At 40.3% G+C, this 15,181-nt stretch overlaps 1 protein-coding gene across 14 annotated transcripts in view; it reads left to right on the top strand.

Moving 5' to 3' along the window:
• LOC116563444 (suppression of tumorigenicity 18 protein) overlaps window positions 1-15,181 on the top strand; it is a 309,774-nt gene that overhangs the window by 265,754 nt on the left and 28,839 nt on the right. For 12 of the 14 annotated variants that reach the window (XM_032296070.1, XM_032296069.1, XM_032296067.1 and 9 more), the window contains 2 exons: window positions 5,424-5,669; window positions 12,645-12,760. In XM_032296070.1, the coding sequence (XP_032151961.1) occupies window positions 5,424-5,669; window positions 12,645-12,760 (362 nt within the window). The remainder of the gene's footprint in view (window positions 1-5,423; window positions 5,670-12,644; window positions 12,761-15,181) is intronic. The other 2 variants (XM_032296073.1, XM_032296072.1) reach the window with 1 other exon arrangement.

Here is a 15,181-nt window from a genome sequence, read left to right as displayed (position 1 = left end):
TTTATTTTTTGAGACGGAGTCTCACTCTGTTGCCCAGGCTGGAGTGCATTGGCGAGATCTCCACTCACTGCAACCTCCGCCTCCCAGGTGCTAGCAATTCTCCTGCCTCAGCCTCTCATGTAGTGGGACGACAGGTGTGTACCACCACACCCGGTGAATTTTTGTATTTTTAGTAGAGACAGGGGTTTCACCAGGTTGCCCAGGCTGGTCTCAAACTCCTGACGTCAGGTGATCCACCAGTCTCAGCCTCCCAAACTTCTGGGATTACAGGCGTGAGTCACAGTATTAGCTTTATTTTGATTCTAGAACTTTCTGAGCGAGAGAGAGGCTCTGCTCTGTCACCTAGGCTGGAATGCAGTGGTGTGATCATAGCTCACTACAGCCTCCATCTCCTGGGCTCAAGAGAGATTCTCCTGCCTCAGTCTCACAAAATTCTAGGATTACAGGCATGAACCACTGTGACGTGTTTCCAGAACGTGGTTGTAAGATGTGTATAATGTCCTTCATTTTAATTTGGAATTAATGTGATTTGGGAGACACAAAGGAGCCACAGCTCCAAAAAGCCCCCTTTGGTCTGGCCACGGGGCCTCAGGTGGGAGAGGGTCCTGGGTCCTTGGCGCGTGCTGAACATCTTCCTCCGGTGCAACCGCAGGCAGATGCACTCCCGTTTTCCTTCTTCCTCCCACCCTGATCACCAGAGGTAGGAACAGGCCTTGCAGTCTATCTTTATCCTCATCACTGCTGCTTGCCAGGCATTCTGTTGTTTGTTTTGGTGTTTTCCCCACCTGTTTAGACAAAATGGCATATGCAGAGTGTGCCTTCAAAGAAAACAAAAAATTGACACTTGCTTGAAATGTTTAAAGTTCAAAGTCTGTTTTGTGCTTGAACACGGCCTAGAAATAACATGATGTGGCATCGCCATTCTCGCCACCTGGTACCAGGAAGTCTGGCGGCCCTCTGGGCGGTGAGAACCCTGATGCCGCCTTTTCTGGTAACTTCAAGAGCGGGGCAGGTTTGCCACACATTATGAGTGAAATGTTATGGGGTCTTGAGTGAGGGATCACAAGGAACTGGTTGATCCCGGTGCAAGGAAACTAGCTATTTAGTAATTGTCTTTTTAGCCCTGTGCACAGTAGCCTAGGGACATGTCTCTTTTGTATTCAAAAACCTAGTCCAACCCCCTGAATCTAAAGTAAAAGTTGAAAAAACAAACTCAGTCAAATTATTATGATTATCAGCTGTCATTTACGGAAGACATGTTATGTGCCAGGAACTATAAGTAAGCATGTGGCTCACATTAATCCTTTTTAATCCCTCTAGAATCTCTGTAAAGCAGACTTTTTTTTTTTTTTTTTTTTGAGACAGAGTCTCGCTCTGTCATCCAGGCTGGAGTGCAGTGGCATGATCTCGGCTGACTGCAGTCTCCATCTTCAGGGTTCAAGCGATTCTTCTGCCTCAGCCTCTAGAGTAGCTGGGACTACAGGCGTCCGCCACCATGCCCAGCTAATTTTTGTATTTTTAGTAGAGACAGGGTTTCACCATATTGGCCAAGCTGGTCTCGAACTTCTGACCTTGTGATCCTCCCGCCTCGGCCTCCCAAAGTGTGGGAATTACAGGTGTGAGCCATGCCCAGCCTGTAGAGCAGATGTTATTATCCCGTTCTGCAGATGAAGAAATAGTAGTTCACAGGTACTAAATGACTTTCTCTGAGTGGCACAACTATAACTGTTGGAACAGAAATTTGAACTCATGCGTGTCTGACTTCTTAAGATCTTAGAGCACCTAAACTGCTGGCCAACCAGCATGGACCATGATTCCAAGTCCCAAAGATCTCGTGGAAGCTGTTTTAAATTTCACTTAAATTTTACCTGATCATTTCTCCTCTATTTATATTGAGTATATTTCACAAATTTATAATCTAAATAGACTTAATAGTCACTGTTTAGTAAAAATAAGATATTTTCATTTCATCTGTTTATTGTTAATAAATACCCTGCCTACTTTAAAAACATATTTAAGATAGCTTTCAGGATGGAAAAGATACTCCCAAAACAAAAAACCCTGAAGCAGGAATGAAAAACATCAGCTGTGAGTTGAAAGCCAGGCCCTAATTATGGCAGAAACCTAGTCAGAAGGACACTTAGTTTAGCACTTCCTCTCAGCCAAGTCAACAGGGAAAAGATGGCAGGTGACCCATCCTGTATTCATAAGACAGCTTGCCAAGTCAGGAAAACAGAGCTTTCTTGTTTTATCCATGTTAGGAAAATTAATAATTTTCACAATATAACATTTAAGATAAAATTATAATGTTATTTTTACTTCATCACCAACTTTGAGGGTGCACTTAAGATTGCGAAAACAATATAATGTTATCATTTGCCTGAAAAATAATGGAAGAAAATAGCCACAGCATACCTTCTATATACAATTACTTCTGTGTTTTCCTTTTTGTTCTTTTTCAGAAAACCCATTTCTCTCTTTTTTCCCTAGTAGTAAGCATAGTAGGAATGGCACATTGTTCTCTGCTGTCAGTGATAAAAGTATTTTCCATGTAGAAACAGGGTTCATAATGAACACTTTCCTGACCACATAATGTGCCATTAAGTAGGGGTAGCATATTTTCATTAAGCATTTCTCTGCTGGTGGCCATCTAGGCCATTTCTTAGTTTATAGCAAAGATAAGGATTACAATGAGCAATTATTTCAACCTTCGGTTTAATTATAATTTACATTACATTTATAAAATTATCTTCACTAAAAATCTGTATGCGTAAAATAAGCTCCTTGAAGGCAGAAGCAACCTATTTCTCAATTTTATTTTCCCTAGACTGTAGTGTCTTAAAAGTACAAAGTGCTGTCTCAATAACTTAATGAGTAAATAAAACGTAGCTCAAAAGGGGCTGAAATTGATGGCCTGGGGTGTTACCTCTAAGTTGGAAAGAACATGAATAGTGGTAATCCTGTACCTACCTGCAAAAGAACTTTAAATACTTAAAGATCCAAAATAGCACTTGAACAAATGAGAATATTAGAAGTTTGCAGGGGTGGGGGTGCATCTCTACCATAGCTCCACCAGCCCCTCCCTCCTTTTTGTGCTGCCATTTGGAGTTTCAAGCACGGAGAGAAGTGATGCCCATTGATACTGCTCTGAATAAAAGCCCATGCTGTAAACGTGTGATCGCCCATCTATGGGCAGAAAGGGACCCTTCTCTGGTACTGCGTGTAATTGTTGAAGGCATCTGTGCGCTCACTTAAAGCCCATCTGTACCCTGCTCCCCAGTGAGCAGCCCGCTCTCTCCCAGTGAAGTCAGGTGCTCAGAGCAGCCGGCTGGGCGCAGGATGTAGAAAAGCGCCTCTTTTGAACATTAGGAGTGATTGAGTCAAAATGTGTAATTATAACAACTCCTAGAATCTACCATTGTCTTAATGGATTATTTAGAATTTGTGTCCGTAAAAACTGAAATATATATTAGTCTTGTCTTGGAAGAGTTGATATTTTTCAGAGAAATCGAATCTGCACTATTTATGGGTTTTGCACTATAAAACTCTGCAGCCCAGTCACATGGCTTCTTTTTCCTAAGCCATCTGTCACAGAGGTCTGGAATTTTATGTGAATGTTGGTTGTGCAGTCTTAACCCAAGTTTTTTTTTAAATTTTTTTATGAAAAATGTCAGCAACTACAATATTTAGCATTTTACTTTACGTTGGCCATTAAACTTGATTACTATAGCTCTGTTTCATTGCTATTTACATATCAGCTACGAAGCCAAAAATTGTTCTGATGCCCTCCTGGCAGAATACATTGTGAGATCACGGAGACGGAGCACATGTGGCACTGATATGGTTAATATCTTGGATTTTTGTAACTAAGGTTTATTAATGCTGGTATAAAAACGTATTTGATATTATACAGATGGCATAAGATGTTGTGGTTACTAAGTTATTATCCCGGATAAGCTGTACTGCCAAATTCGGGGCTTAAAACTATCACGAGAGATTAAACTATTTACTAAAAAGGGACAGAAAGATACGGCCAAAGCATCTTAGTACAACATATTAGAAGTGTATTTACCTCCCACAAATACAGTAAAGCATATCTATCTCGTAGGCTGAGAGATTGAAAATATGAACTTTGCAGGTAAAACAAAAAAAATAAAAGAAGGGCTTTTATTTTCTAAGTCAGGCACAAGCAGCAAGCCCAGTTGATGCAGCCCAGTGGTGCCTCTTTGGGGGCTGGGGGTGGGGGTCGTTTAAAGGGAAGAGTGAAAATAAATCCCCTGGGAAATAGCCGGTTACCTCAAGAGTTAAGGACCTTACTCAATATTCAAAGAAGAGTGGCCAGCCAAAAGAAAAAAAGAGAGTAGCCAAATTGTCAAGAAGTTAATTTTGAACTGGTGGATGATGGTAAAAACACCAGAAAGGTGTTACTTGACCCATTTAGAAAAATGGCAGGAACCTTCCTCCTACCTTCTGAGAATGACTGCGTGGTAATGTTTACGATTCATGACACCACACAAGCCATCCCTGCATGCGAATCTTGTAGAACATACAAAGCACGTGAGCAGTTTGCTGGAGCTTCAACCAAATACAGAATGGGGTACTGTTCCTCCAACACAGAAAAAAACGAAACCAAGAAATAACACGTGGCAAAAGGTAGACGGTATCTCAAGAAGAAACATTGTATGGTGGATTTAATTTTAAGTCTCACACTAACTGTGGAGAAAACAAGCCCCTTTATAGTATTCTGACGTTTTCAGCATAGGGCTTCAGCCTCAGGCTGTCAGCTGCTCCCCAAAGCCCCCACCCCACCGGGGTGAAGTGTGGTTTGCACTGTCTGCCTCCCTCCCTCTCCCTGCCCCCCACAATTTAGCAAAGCATTTCCGGCTCAAATAGCCTAGGGTAAAATGTTGCTTTTATATTAGTTTAATATTCCAATAAAAATTCTCTTCCAGCGGGTTATTTTTGCATATTTCTCATGTGAGATTAATATTGTGATTTGAGGGGGCTGGGAAGTTATACATGCTTTTGATAAACACAAATGTGTATGCTTTAAATGATGCATTGGGAGTGATAATTCTGTAAACTAGAAAAGAAGATTTGTATACACACACACGCACACACACACACACACACAGAGGCACATTTTTACAAAACCGTTTTAGCCAATACGTTTAGTATTTGGAGCATCTTATTTACATTAAGCTTACTTTGTTTAAACCCAAAACACAAAGCTCACTAACGGGGCTGTTCTTAAAAGTCTGCCTAAGAATTGAACGTTACCCAATGCAAACCAGAAAGCTAGACTTAAAAGCAGATACACTTACATAAAAGCTTACATTTAAAATGATCCCTTGAAAGCCCCACATGGCTAGGCTATAACTGCAAATGGCTTAAATGTTTTTCTGTTTCCTATTGTATACCAGGGAGCCGAAATAGAAGTGGATGAAAATGGCACATTGGACTTAAGCATGAAAAAAAATCGAATCCTGGACAAGGCTGCACCCCTAACTTCCTCTAACACTTCTATTCCAACTCCTTCCTCTTCCCCATTCAAAACAAGCAGCATTCTGGTCAATGCGGCATTCTATCAGGCTCTTTGTGACCAAGAGGGCTGGGACGCTCCTATCAACTACAGCAAAACCCACGGGAAGACAGAGGAGGAGAAAGAGGTATCGTTTCCGTATGTCGATCAGTAAGTCGAAGACAGTGTGATTGCAGGGTGTAACTAGCTTTTCCCTCCTAAACTATATTCACATTCCTGTTTAGATGATACATAATTCTGTACCTTGTCTTAGATTTTAATGAAGTGATGATTTTTAATGTCAGAGGAAATTCATTGACAAATCCAACTTTTATTATCGCTTGCCTAAAATAATGTCACTATAGTGAATTTTACTCCTATTATGGCTGAAATTTTGTGCGCTGCACAAGAGATTATAGGATCTATCCCTTCATATGGCAGCTGTAAGGGGCAATGTATCTTTCAGCACTGAAATGCCAGCTTACTAATTCTTTCTGAATCAGAGGGGTGAAGACAAAATCAAATCAGGGTCAAGTAAAAATCTTTTGAGTCGTGTCCAATTTCTTTCCTCGGTTTTTTGAAGGAACTGTGTTAGTATACCTATGTATAGACTCATTGTTTGAGGCATTGAATTGAAATGTTCAATGTCTAAATTGAATTATTCTTAAAGTCAAAGAGACTTATTTGTGCATTTAATTATCTTGGAGTTGGTTTTGCCCCCAAAAGCCACACGGTGCCGCTATGTAGGAAATCATCTAACTTTCACCTTAAGGCTTGAGCCACCTGCCTAGGCCTGATTAGCCATGGACTACTCAGTGTCGTTCAGAAAACTGATAACCAGCACCCTCAGCTGTTTAGACTCTGTGTCATTGCAGGTGTGACCTTAATTATCAGAGTAAGTGATCCCATTTTGCTATTTGTCAGGGAAGTTGTTGATGAGCTTGCCGGTGGATATGTGTGAAGAACTCTAATAGCCATTCTCTGCAGAAGTGTGTGGTGCCTTTTACAGCTTTTTGAAGTTCAGAGACTTTGAATGGGGAGATCTAATTTGATTTTTGCATATGCTTAACATCTCAGAGTATAAGTCAACATACACAGTTTGGATCACAGGATTGGGCTGTTCCCCTCCTCTCCTGTCCCCTCCCCTTTCAACCCCTTCTCTCCTTTCCCCTTCCCTCCCCTCCTTTCCCCTCCCTCCCTCCTTCTCTCCCTCCTTCCCTCCCTCCCTCACTCCCTCCTTCCCTCCTTCCCTCCCTCCCTCCCTCCCTTCCTTCCTTCCTTCCTTCCTTCCTTCCTTCCTTCCTTCCTTCCTTCCTTTTTCCCTTCAGTACAGTTTTGCCAGCATCTCCAAGTCCAGACAGTGACATGGAACCTGGAGATACAGCGATGAATAGAACACACTTTCACCATGCATTTGTGCCATAGTCATGCATGTGCTCAGAGGACCGACCTGTAACCAAAAACACTGATAAACAGAGTAGCTCACTCAGACACACAATGTGGAGAGGGAGGAATAGCTAACTGCATTGGGTGGCTGGGTGTGGGTCCCTGGAAGACGTCCTCAGCATCTGAGGCAGCCTCTGTGTCTCCACCACTGAAGCCATCACAAGGAAGGATGAAGGGGTTCACACACTGCAGCTTTTGATTAGACTCAGTCATACTGGCCCTAGTCATTTTATTCTACTTGGTTTTTCAAAATTCACCCAAAGCATCCAAGGATGGCCTTAATTAATCCATCGTAGTAAAATTTTAGAAGAACCATTTATTAAAATAATACGTATTTGATGATAACGAATGTGAAACTGATGCCTGGGAAATATAAGATGCTAATTTGTCTTAAGTGACGACCACAGACTGGCAAGTGTGCATCTTTCCCCGCCCACTGTGCCCACTGCCATCTCAGGCTCGTGTCAAAGAGCAGAGGTTACACCTAATTCTGTGTACGTGTATCATCTAAAAGTCTGCCAGTGTTCACACCCCTAGAGCATTCTGCACGTCTTGTCTGAAATGGAAGTAAGCAGCCAGCTAGGAAGTGGGCAGGTTAAGAGGCACAACTGTGATGAGATCGAAATTGTTGAGGCATTCCTGCTACATACAAGTTAGCTTTGGGTGAGGGAATGTCCTTCAATTCAAACGGCTGCTTAATCTCCAGCCAGGCCACTGCTGCTCAGATCATGGCACATTGCACCTGCACCCCTAAAGGGAAACCTGCACTCGGCCCAGGATGTGTGGATGTGGGTTCAGTAGAAGTCCTTATGTTACAGGACAAACAGTGTTTTATGAATGAAGTACACCTGCTTCATGTGGGGTCAAAATCCCAGCATGTTCTCATTTCTGGGCATATCTCAATGTCATCTGCAGAGTGGCATTTGGGATTTCTGCACTCACCCTTGTGACTCTGTTGAATGCATTCACCAGAAAGTGTCAGCAATCAGCATCCAATCCTGAGTTGTAACCAAATGCATTTGCCTCAGATGGATTCTCACCTTCATCTAGGCTGTCTTGTGTTGTTTGACACTGACTAGACTTCTGTGTCCTCAGCACGATGTCAACATTGCACACTTCATATTCCCAGAGACCCGTTCCTATCACTTTCTTAGCCATAGTTCTCATCACCCAGAAAGCCAGGAAACGAGGGTTCATAAGAAATATTTTATGTTGTTTTTTAATCTTGTTTTTGCTTAATTCCAAAAAAAAAAAAAAACCAATCTGGATTCATCACGGCAGCTGTATAGATTTACCTGGAGTATGTTTTTATCTCATGCATATAGATCTGGGACAGTGTTTCATTTCCCAGCAAATTCTCCCACACAAAATGGGATTCTTTAGAGTGGATTTATGCTCTTTACAGAATGGCTTACTTACTGCAGGACTACAACACAGGCTTGGACTGCTACAGTTTGCAACCGAAGTATTGTGACATCTGGAATTTAGAAGCTATGTGGGAATTCAGTGCCACTAAGAGTACCGGAGAGGACTTTGGAGAGGCTAAGTGAGCTCTTGGACTCAATGCACCTGCCCTAGGTTTGAACTGACAGAATATTTTTTAAGCTCAATGCTTAAATTTGTCCCAGCTATCTGAACAGGGTGATTCACTGCTTTGGGAAGCTAAGGCTGATGGAGACACACGCATAAAAGTGCTTCTGAATTACTGTAACTCCTGATGCAGTTTCTCACCCTTATTCTCTGTTCCTTCAACTGTGCCAAGGTAATCTATTAACAGTATTTTTCGCATCCTGTTCTGCATCTTGAAAACGAAAAATGTAGTGTTTGGTAGGTATTATTTTGAAAAATTAGACTGTATTAAATGCTCTCATTGAGACGCTATCAGAGGGTTACCACATACAATAAAATAAAGACAAGGAACCTTTATACACAATGTCTCATCATCCCAACAATCTTGAAAAGAAGGATTATTATCAAATTTTTTAGAGGAGAAATTTGAGCCTCAGGGAGGTAAAATTATTGCCCCTGGTCATGTGAAATTAGGTAATAGGCCTGGAATTTCCTACAACAAAGAAAAAAAGAGAAGAAGGTAAAGGAAATGAACAAAAATCACCAAAAACCAGAAGACTGCTTAGGGAATATTTAGAAAAATTTAAGGAGAAAGAAAAAAAGAGAAGAATGAAGAAATGGCAGGTGGGAATGTGCATTGGGGACAACAGTTGTCTAAAGTGCTCCTGTGGGTGCAGGGCTGAAGCTCCTGTGACCCAGGCAAGTCCACACGATGTGACCATAAAAACCACTTACTGGTGAGCTTCCCTGGAATGGCTATGGGCAGCCTAGAAAATCTATTGTTCGCGTTTGGACACCGGACTGTGGTATGTCCCTGCTCCCACCCACATCTTTCCCATGCAGCTTCCCTCTCCCTGCACTGCGTAAGACACTTACACAATCAGAAATTGAGTGATTATTTCTAATTCATTGTTATCTAGTTCATATGCACAACAGTTGCTTAATTTTGGTGGTAATTTTCAGAAAATATTGTCTGTCTCTCTCAGTGAAATAGCCTGTCCAGATGCCCCCTAAAAAAAAAAATCCTGAATCTGGAAAAAACTCAAAATATCTCGGAAGGAAAGTGTTGAGAAATAACTAGGGCTGTCGGTTTCATTCAACTGTCAGTTCTCCAAAGATTTCAGGGCTTAAAATGTTAAGAGTGCCAGATGCTATTATCTGTTATTCATGTTACCATTATGTCCTGGTCTTTACTGAAATCAGTATAAACTTCCATCTGTACGTTAAAAGAATTTCATTGCATGTGTGTATTCTCTAAACACACACATATATACCACATCCTCTTTTACATATCCACAAAATAAAATTATTATTTTCAAAATGATACTTTAAATTTTGAAAAAAGATTTTTACAAATGCTATTGATTTACACTGGATGCTGTTTAGGAATTCATTCAATATCAAATGCCTCCATAACAAAATGAATTCTTTTAGTGACAGCCACCTGGATTTTAATACATATACTCTCTGCAGGTTTCCAAGGCTAGAATGTTGAGCAAAGAAAAGGGGGAAAAGCAATTATTTCATAAAACAATTGTATGCATATAAGTCTACGTGTTAAAGAAAAGTTACAAAATACTTAAAAGGTCATATGCAATAAAATTATCCTATTGAAACACTACCACATATTACTATACCAAGTTAAATAACGTATGTTCTGCAAGCTTTATGTTTGTATTATTTAGTAAAATAATAACTAAAATTTTCATAATTGATCATTTCTTTCAAAATTCCTCATTCTCTTGCCTTCTGTAATGTATAGACTCAGCCCTAAAACAACAGGTGGAAACTTGTGATTGTCTTTAAATATACATGTCTTCTTAGAAAGACTTTGTTCTTAACTCTGTCATAAAGAAATAATAAAATGGCCCTTTTTACTTTATGCCATTTTCGTTTAAAAAAATCAGCATCTAAACAGAAAAACAAAGGCTATTCCACATTGAGACAATATCGGATTTAGCATTTGTTTCTACTTTCCAAAAGCCAAGACATTTTGAAATTAGAGTGGAAAATACTACTCAGGCTAAATCCAGATAGGACCAAATGGAATGGATGGTGGAATTATCAGGTTTAAGGCCTTAAAATTTGGAATTGATTCATTGTAGCCATTTACCGTGTAAAAGTTTAAAAGGATAAGCTTCAATCATCTATTTTGCTGTAGATCCCATAGAGGCAGAATGAAACTAGCACTTCTCTGTGCATCCTAGTGTGCAATTATTTCTCTTTATTTTTAAATAAAGCACGTATTTCTCTTTATTTTTAAATCATGTGTTTTTATCAGTTTCTATTTTCAAACATTTACCAGTGAAACAAAATGAAACACATAACATCATCAATAATATGGAGAAATAGCCCTGAATAAGGTTGTATTAATGTGATCTGAAGACAGTGTCACTTGAGGCAGTGTACCAATGTATTTACTACAGTATGCTCTTGTGTAAAATAATTGATTGAATGCCATCCAAGTAATTAATGAAAAAAATTACATTTGCCTTGATTGAGATGAGTATTTAGAGTTTTTCTTTGGTTGAGAAAATCCAGGAATTTTGTTTTTTCTCATTGCTTTTGAAAGTAGACTCAGAATTACTAAAATTATATTATGCTATAATATTTTTATGTTCATTTAATTTTTAAAAAGATTTACTTTGAACAATTCAAAATTGTTTACTTACCTTAAATAATCAGTACTTTCGAGATTTAGAATACAGTTTTTTATATTAGTTAATCTGATTTTAATATTAAATCCAGAAAGTATTATATTTACTGGATATAAGATTAATGATGAAAGTAAGCTAATTATGTGATTGAGAAAAACCATCATTAGTTATCTGTGAAATAATACATCACTTGGTAAATAAATTATTTGAAAGAATTAGGGAGCCTTCTTTATGAAAGCAAGGTCAGTATTAAACTTAAGAGCATGGAAATTAGGCATATCTAACAAGATATTCCATCCAGGAAGGAAAGTGCTACAAGATGCCAACTTAGCAACAGAAGTAATTTCAGAAAAACAGGAAGTGATATAAAAATAAAACCAATTATCCAGAAAGATCAAATTAAATGCCTAAATACAGTAAGCCTCAGTTATTACATATTTAAACAAATAATTTAATCTTAATTATTTGTACATTAGAAAGGGCATTCTGTTAACCTAAACTTACTTTCTCCTTTTCTGTTTAAAAGTTTGTGTGATTTGTTTTTGCAATATTTCTTTGGCTTTACTGCTGTTATGACTGCTGGACATATAAACAATTCCTGTGCTCTCTAGGGAGCATTCGTTATACAAGAAATCATGAAGCATACTAAAATATTAATTGCATAGCTCAAAAAATACCTACCTCTGTAATCATATTTGCTAAAATGTGAACTAAGTACGAATTCTAAGTTCCTCTTCAAAAAACCAGTATGTCAGTATGTTCAACTTCCTTACTTTTTGTTCTCCATTTTAAAGTTTAACTTCCTTGTTCTTTACATCTCCTTGCCCTTAATTTCAGTAAACAGCCCCCTCTAGCCTTTATACTCACATATTTAGAGTCCTTAGTCATCCTTAGCCACCTGCTCTGTAGTCGTCCTTCCTGCCAAAACTGCTCACCCTGCCACGAGAGCTCATACCCTTGCTCTCTTTAAAATAGCCAACTATAATTAGCTTAGACTGTGCAGCCCCACCCTAGCCAGTAGGGGAATGATGCAGCAGTAGAGACTAGCTATGTTAGGAATAAGAAACCCTTCCCCTCCCTTACCCAGTGTACTCTTGCGACCATGCCAGGTGCAAGTGGCACCCTTCTGCAGAAGTAAATTGCCTTGCTGAGAAAGCTTTTTTGCCAGAGTGCTGATTCTTCTTTGTGACTCCAAGCTCTTGTTTTGAACATGAACTTTTGAAAGGTGTTCCATATTATTTATGCTTTTTCATTCTTCACTAAGGATAAAGATCTGTAACAATCAGGACATATTCTTATCCTCATTATCTCATTTATTTCTTATGCAAATCCTCTAAGATAGTCCAGCCAAGTCCAATTCCCAACCCAAAACTCAAGCCTGGCCCCAATGATTTTAAATCTATTTGTCTTTCCAGGGTTCCCTAATGGCTTCTGTATTTTTTTGTTTCCAGAAAGACCCAGTGAGCTCTCTAGAAAATTTAGAGGAAAAAAAGTATCCTGGAGAGGCCTCTATACCAAGCCCTAAACCCAAGCTTCATGCAAGAGATCTCAAAAAGGAACTAATCACGTAAGTAGTGCCCAATGCCATGCCCTCTAAGATTCTGGAATGAAGAATCATGTTTGTGACTTGGAGTTACAGTATCTTGGCTTATGCAGTTGATGTTAGGGTGATTTCTACCAGTTAGCAGTTAAACGTTAAACATATACCTAACTTGAACTAAGAGGGTATACATGGTCTTATGCTAACAGAATTAAACACCTGTTGGTTAAAAACCAAAAGAAGATAACACAATTAGAAAAGCTTCTGTTTTGACCCAAAATTCTTAACCTGAAGTCCATTGAGCCCCAGATCTAAGGGCTGGCTTCAGGGGCTCTACTAACCTTCTAACACTTGATGCAAATTGTTATTTGGGCAAGGGAGTTCATGGTTTTCATCACATTTTGAAATGGTTTTTGAGGCCCCAGAAGAGCATAAAGATCAGGGTACCCGAAAGCAGTATGAGTTATGTACTAGCGAGTGAGTGAGTGAATGAAATGCAGGAAACCGTTTCCCATGTATGTGTTTAAATGTTAATCAAGTCTACTCATATGTAAATCTTTTCAAAGCTGTCAGTTAATGAGAGTTTAGCAAAGAGTAATGCGTCCACTTAGGAATTAGGCCTGTACCCTCCCTTCTGTATCCCTCATCAAAAAATACATTTCCAAAAAAACTTTTCCAAAAAAAAAAAAAAAACCAAACTGTAAAAACTTCTCCTGACCCAGCTTCCACCTGGACGCTCTGTCCCCTCTTCCTTTTCCAGTTGAACGTATCAAGAAAGTTGTTGCTGCTGTGTGATTCGGTTTCCCTCTGAATCTGTCCTGGACAGATCTCCAGGGACCTTCCTTCCCTCAGCGCCCTCTTTCCCTGGTGGGATCTTGGTCCTGAATCATCCTGTTCCTACTTGACAGGCAGCAGGATGCCACAGAGCTGGTCTCCCTCCTCCACAATCCACTGTCTGCACTTGGCCTCTTGCATGCCTCACCTCCGGACTCTCCTCTCATCTCACCATGACCCCTTCTAGACTCATGTGTAGCTCTCTAAAGAGTAGGGTGCCTCAGAGCTCTGTCCTGGGATCCTTCCTTCCTGCTATCAGCACTCACTCCTGCTGAGGACTCCTTGGCTGCCACCCTGCTGTGACCTCCAGATGCCCATCCACCAGCTCACAGGGGCGGTGAGTGCTCCCCTCCCCCAACCTCCCTCTTTGGACTTCTTGCTTCCCTAAGCACTCTAGAAACTAGGCAGGGCATTAGGGTTTCTGTTCCCTCTGCCCAGAATGCTGTTCCCAAAGCCTCTGCAGGACCCACATCCTCTCCTCCCTCAGCGAAGCTCTTCTCTCAAACATCATTTTTGTAAGAGGCCTTCAAGCTACTGCACTTCCCCACCCTCAGCCCTGATGCTCCCATTCCCAGATCTTTCCTTCCCTTCCCTCCACTCTCTATTTTCTGCCATCCTCACCAAGAACAAAGCCTCAGAGGGCACGAAGTGAGGGGTCTTCTCTTTTCCATCTTCGTTCTCTAACTTGTCTGCCTCATTGGTGCAGAATATGTACTATGCTGCCTCTTATTTCCCCACCTACATGGATAGTGACTTGGGACCAGGGAACACGTTTCACAGGCCAGTGTCAAGAACATGAATAATTTTTACTGAACACGCAATAGGTGCTCATTAAACATTATTCCAGGTCTGGCATCAGTTTGCCCTATTGACATGTGAGTGACTTTAAAATAAGCTTAGACTTTGAATCCCTAAGGATTTTGTAGGCAAACATGACTGGCTGAAACAGCACGCTCCCTTATCAACTTAATGTCCGCCTAGGGCTGGCTGGTTGACGCCATAATGGATGGCTCCAGACGTACTGGAACTTACATCGGCTTGAACACTGTTTCAGGCTCTGTGGCCTGAAACCTTAGAAGTTACTTCTAACTTCTTAGAAACTTCTTAGAAGCCTCTTAGGCCAGCCAGACCCTTTTTCCCATGTGGACCTGCTGTGTGAAACTTTTCAACCTTGTATGTATTTTTTTTCCATGTGTTATTTTTCATATCTTCAAAAATGGCAAATTTTTATCCTTTGAAGGTAGATAGTTGGAAATTGCCAGATGTCATCCTGAACTAAATGTAGTGTAAAAAATTGAAAACTAACCTACAAGGCCATTGTGGGTCAGAAAAAGGAAGTGCAATGGGCACTCTTCGTTGGTGTGAGCGTAAATACAAAAGAGGAAGGATTTCTAAAAGATTTTGAATGATTTTTGAAATATAGTCATTCTAAAAATTCCTAGGAGATTGCTCTCATAGAGACCTCGTAGTTCATGCGTTTAATTTTATCAATTACATATGTATTTATTTTGGGACGGAGTCTCACTCTGTTACCCAGGCTAGAGTGCAGTGGCTCGATCTCGGCTTGCTGCAACCTCTTCCTCCTGTGTTCAAGCAATTCTCCTGCCTCAGCCT

This window comes from Sapajus apella, unplaced genomic scaffold (genome assembly GCF_009761245.1).
Source record: "Sapajus apella isolate SASKATOON/1434 unplaced genomic scaffold, GSC_monkey_1.0 scaffold35, whole genome shotgun sequence".
In the NCBI taxonomy this organism is placed as follows: domain Eukaryota; kingdom Metazoa; phylum Chordata; class Mammalia; order Primates; family Cebidae; genus Sapajus; species Sapajus apella.
The sequence above is the reverse complement of the archived record's forward strand: the minus strand, read 5'-3'. Positions and strand labels throughout refer to the sequence as shown.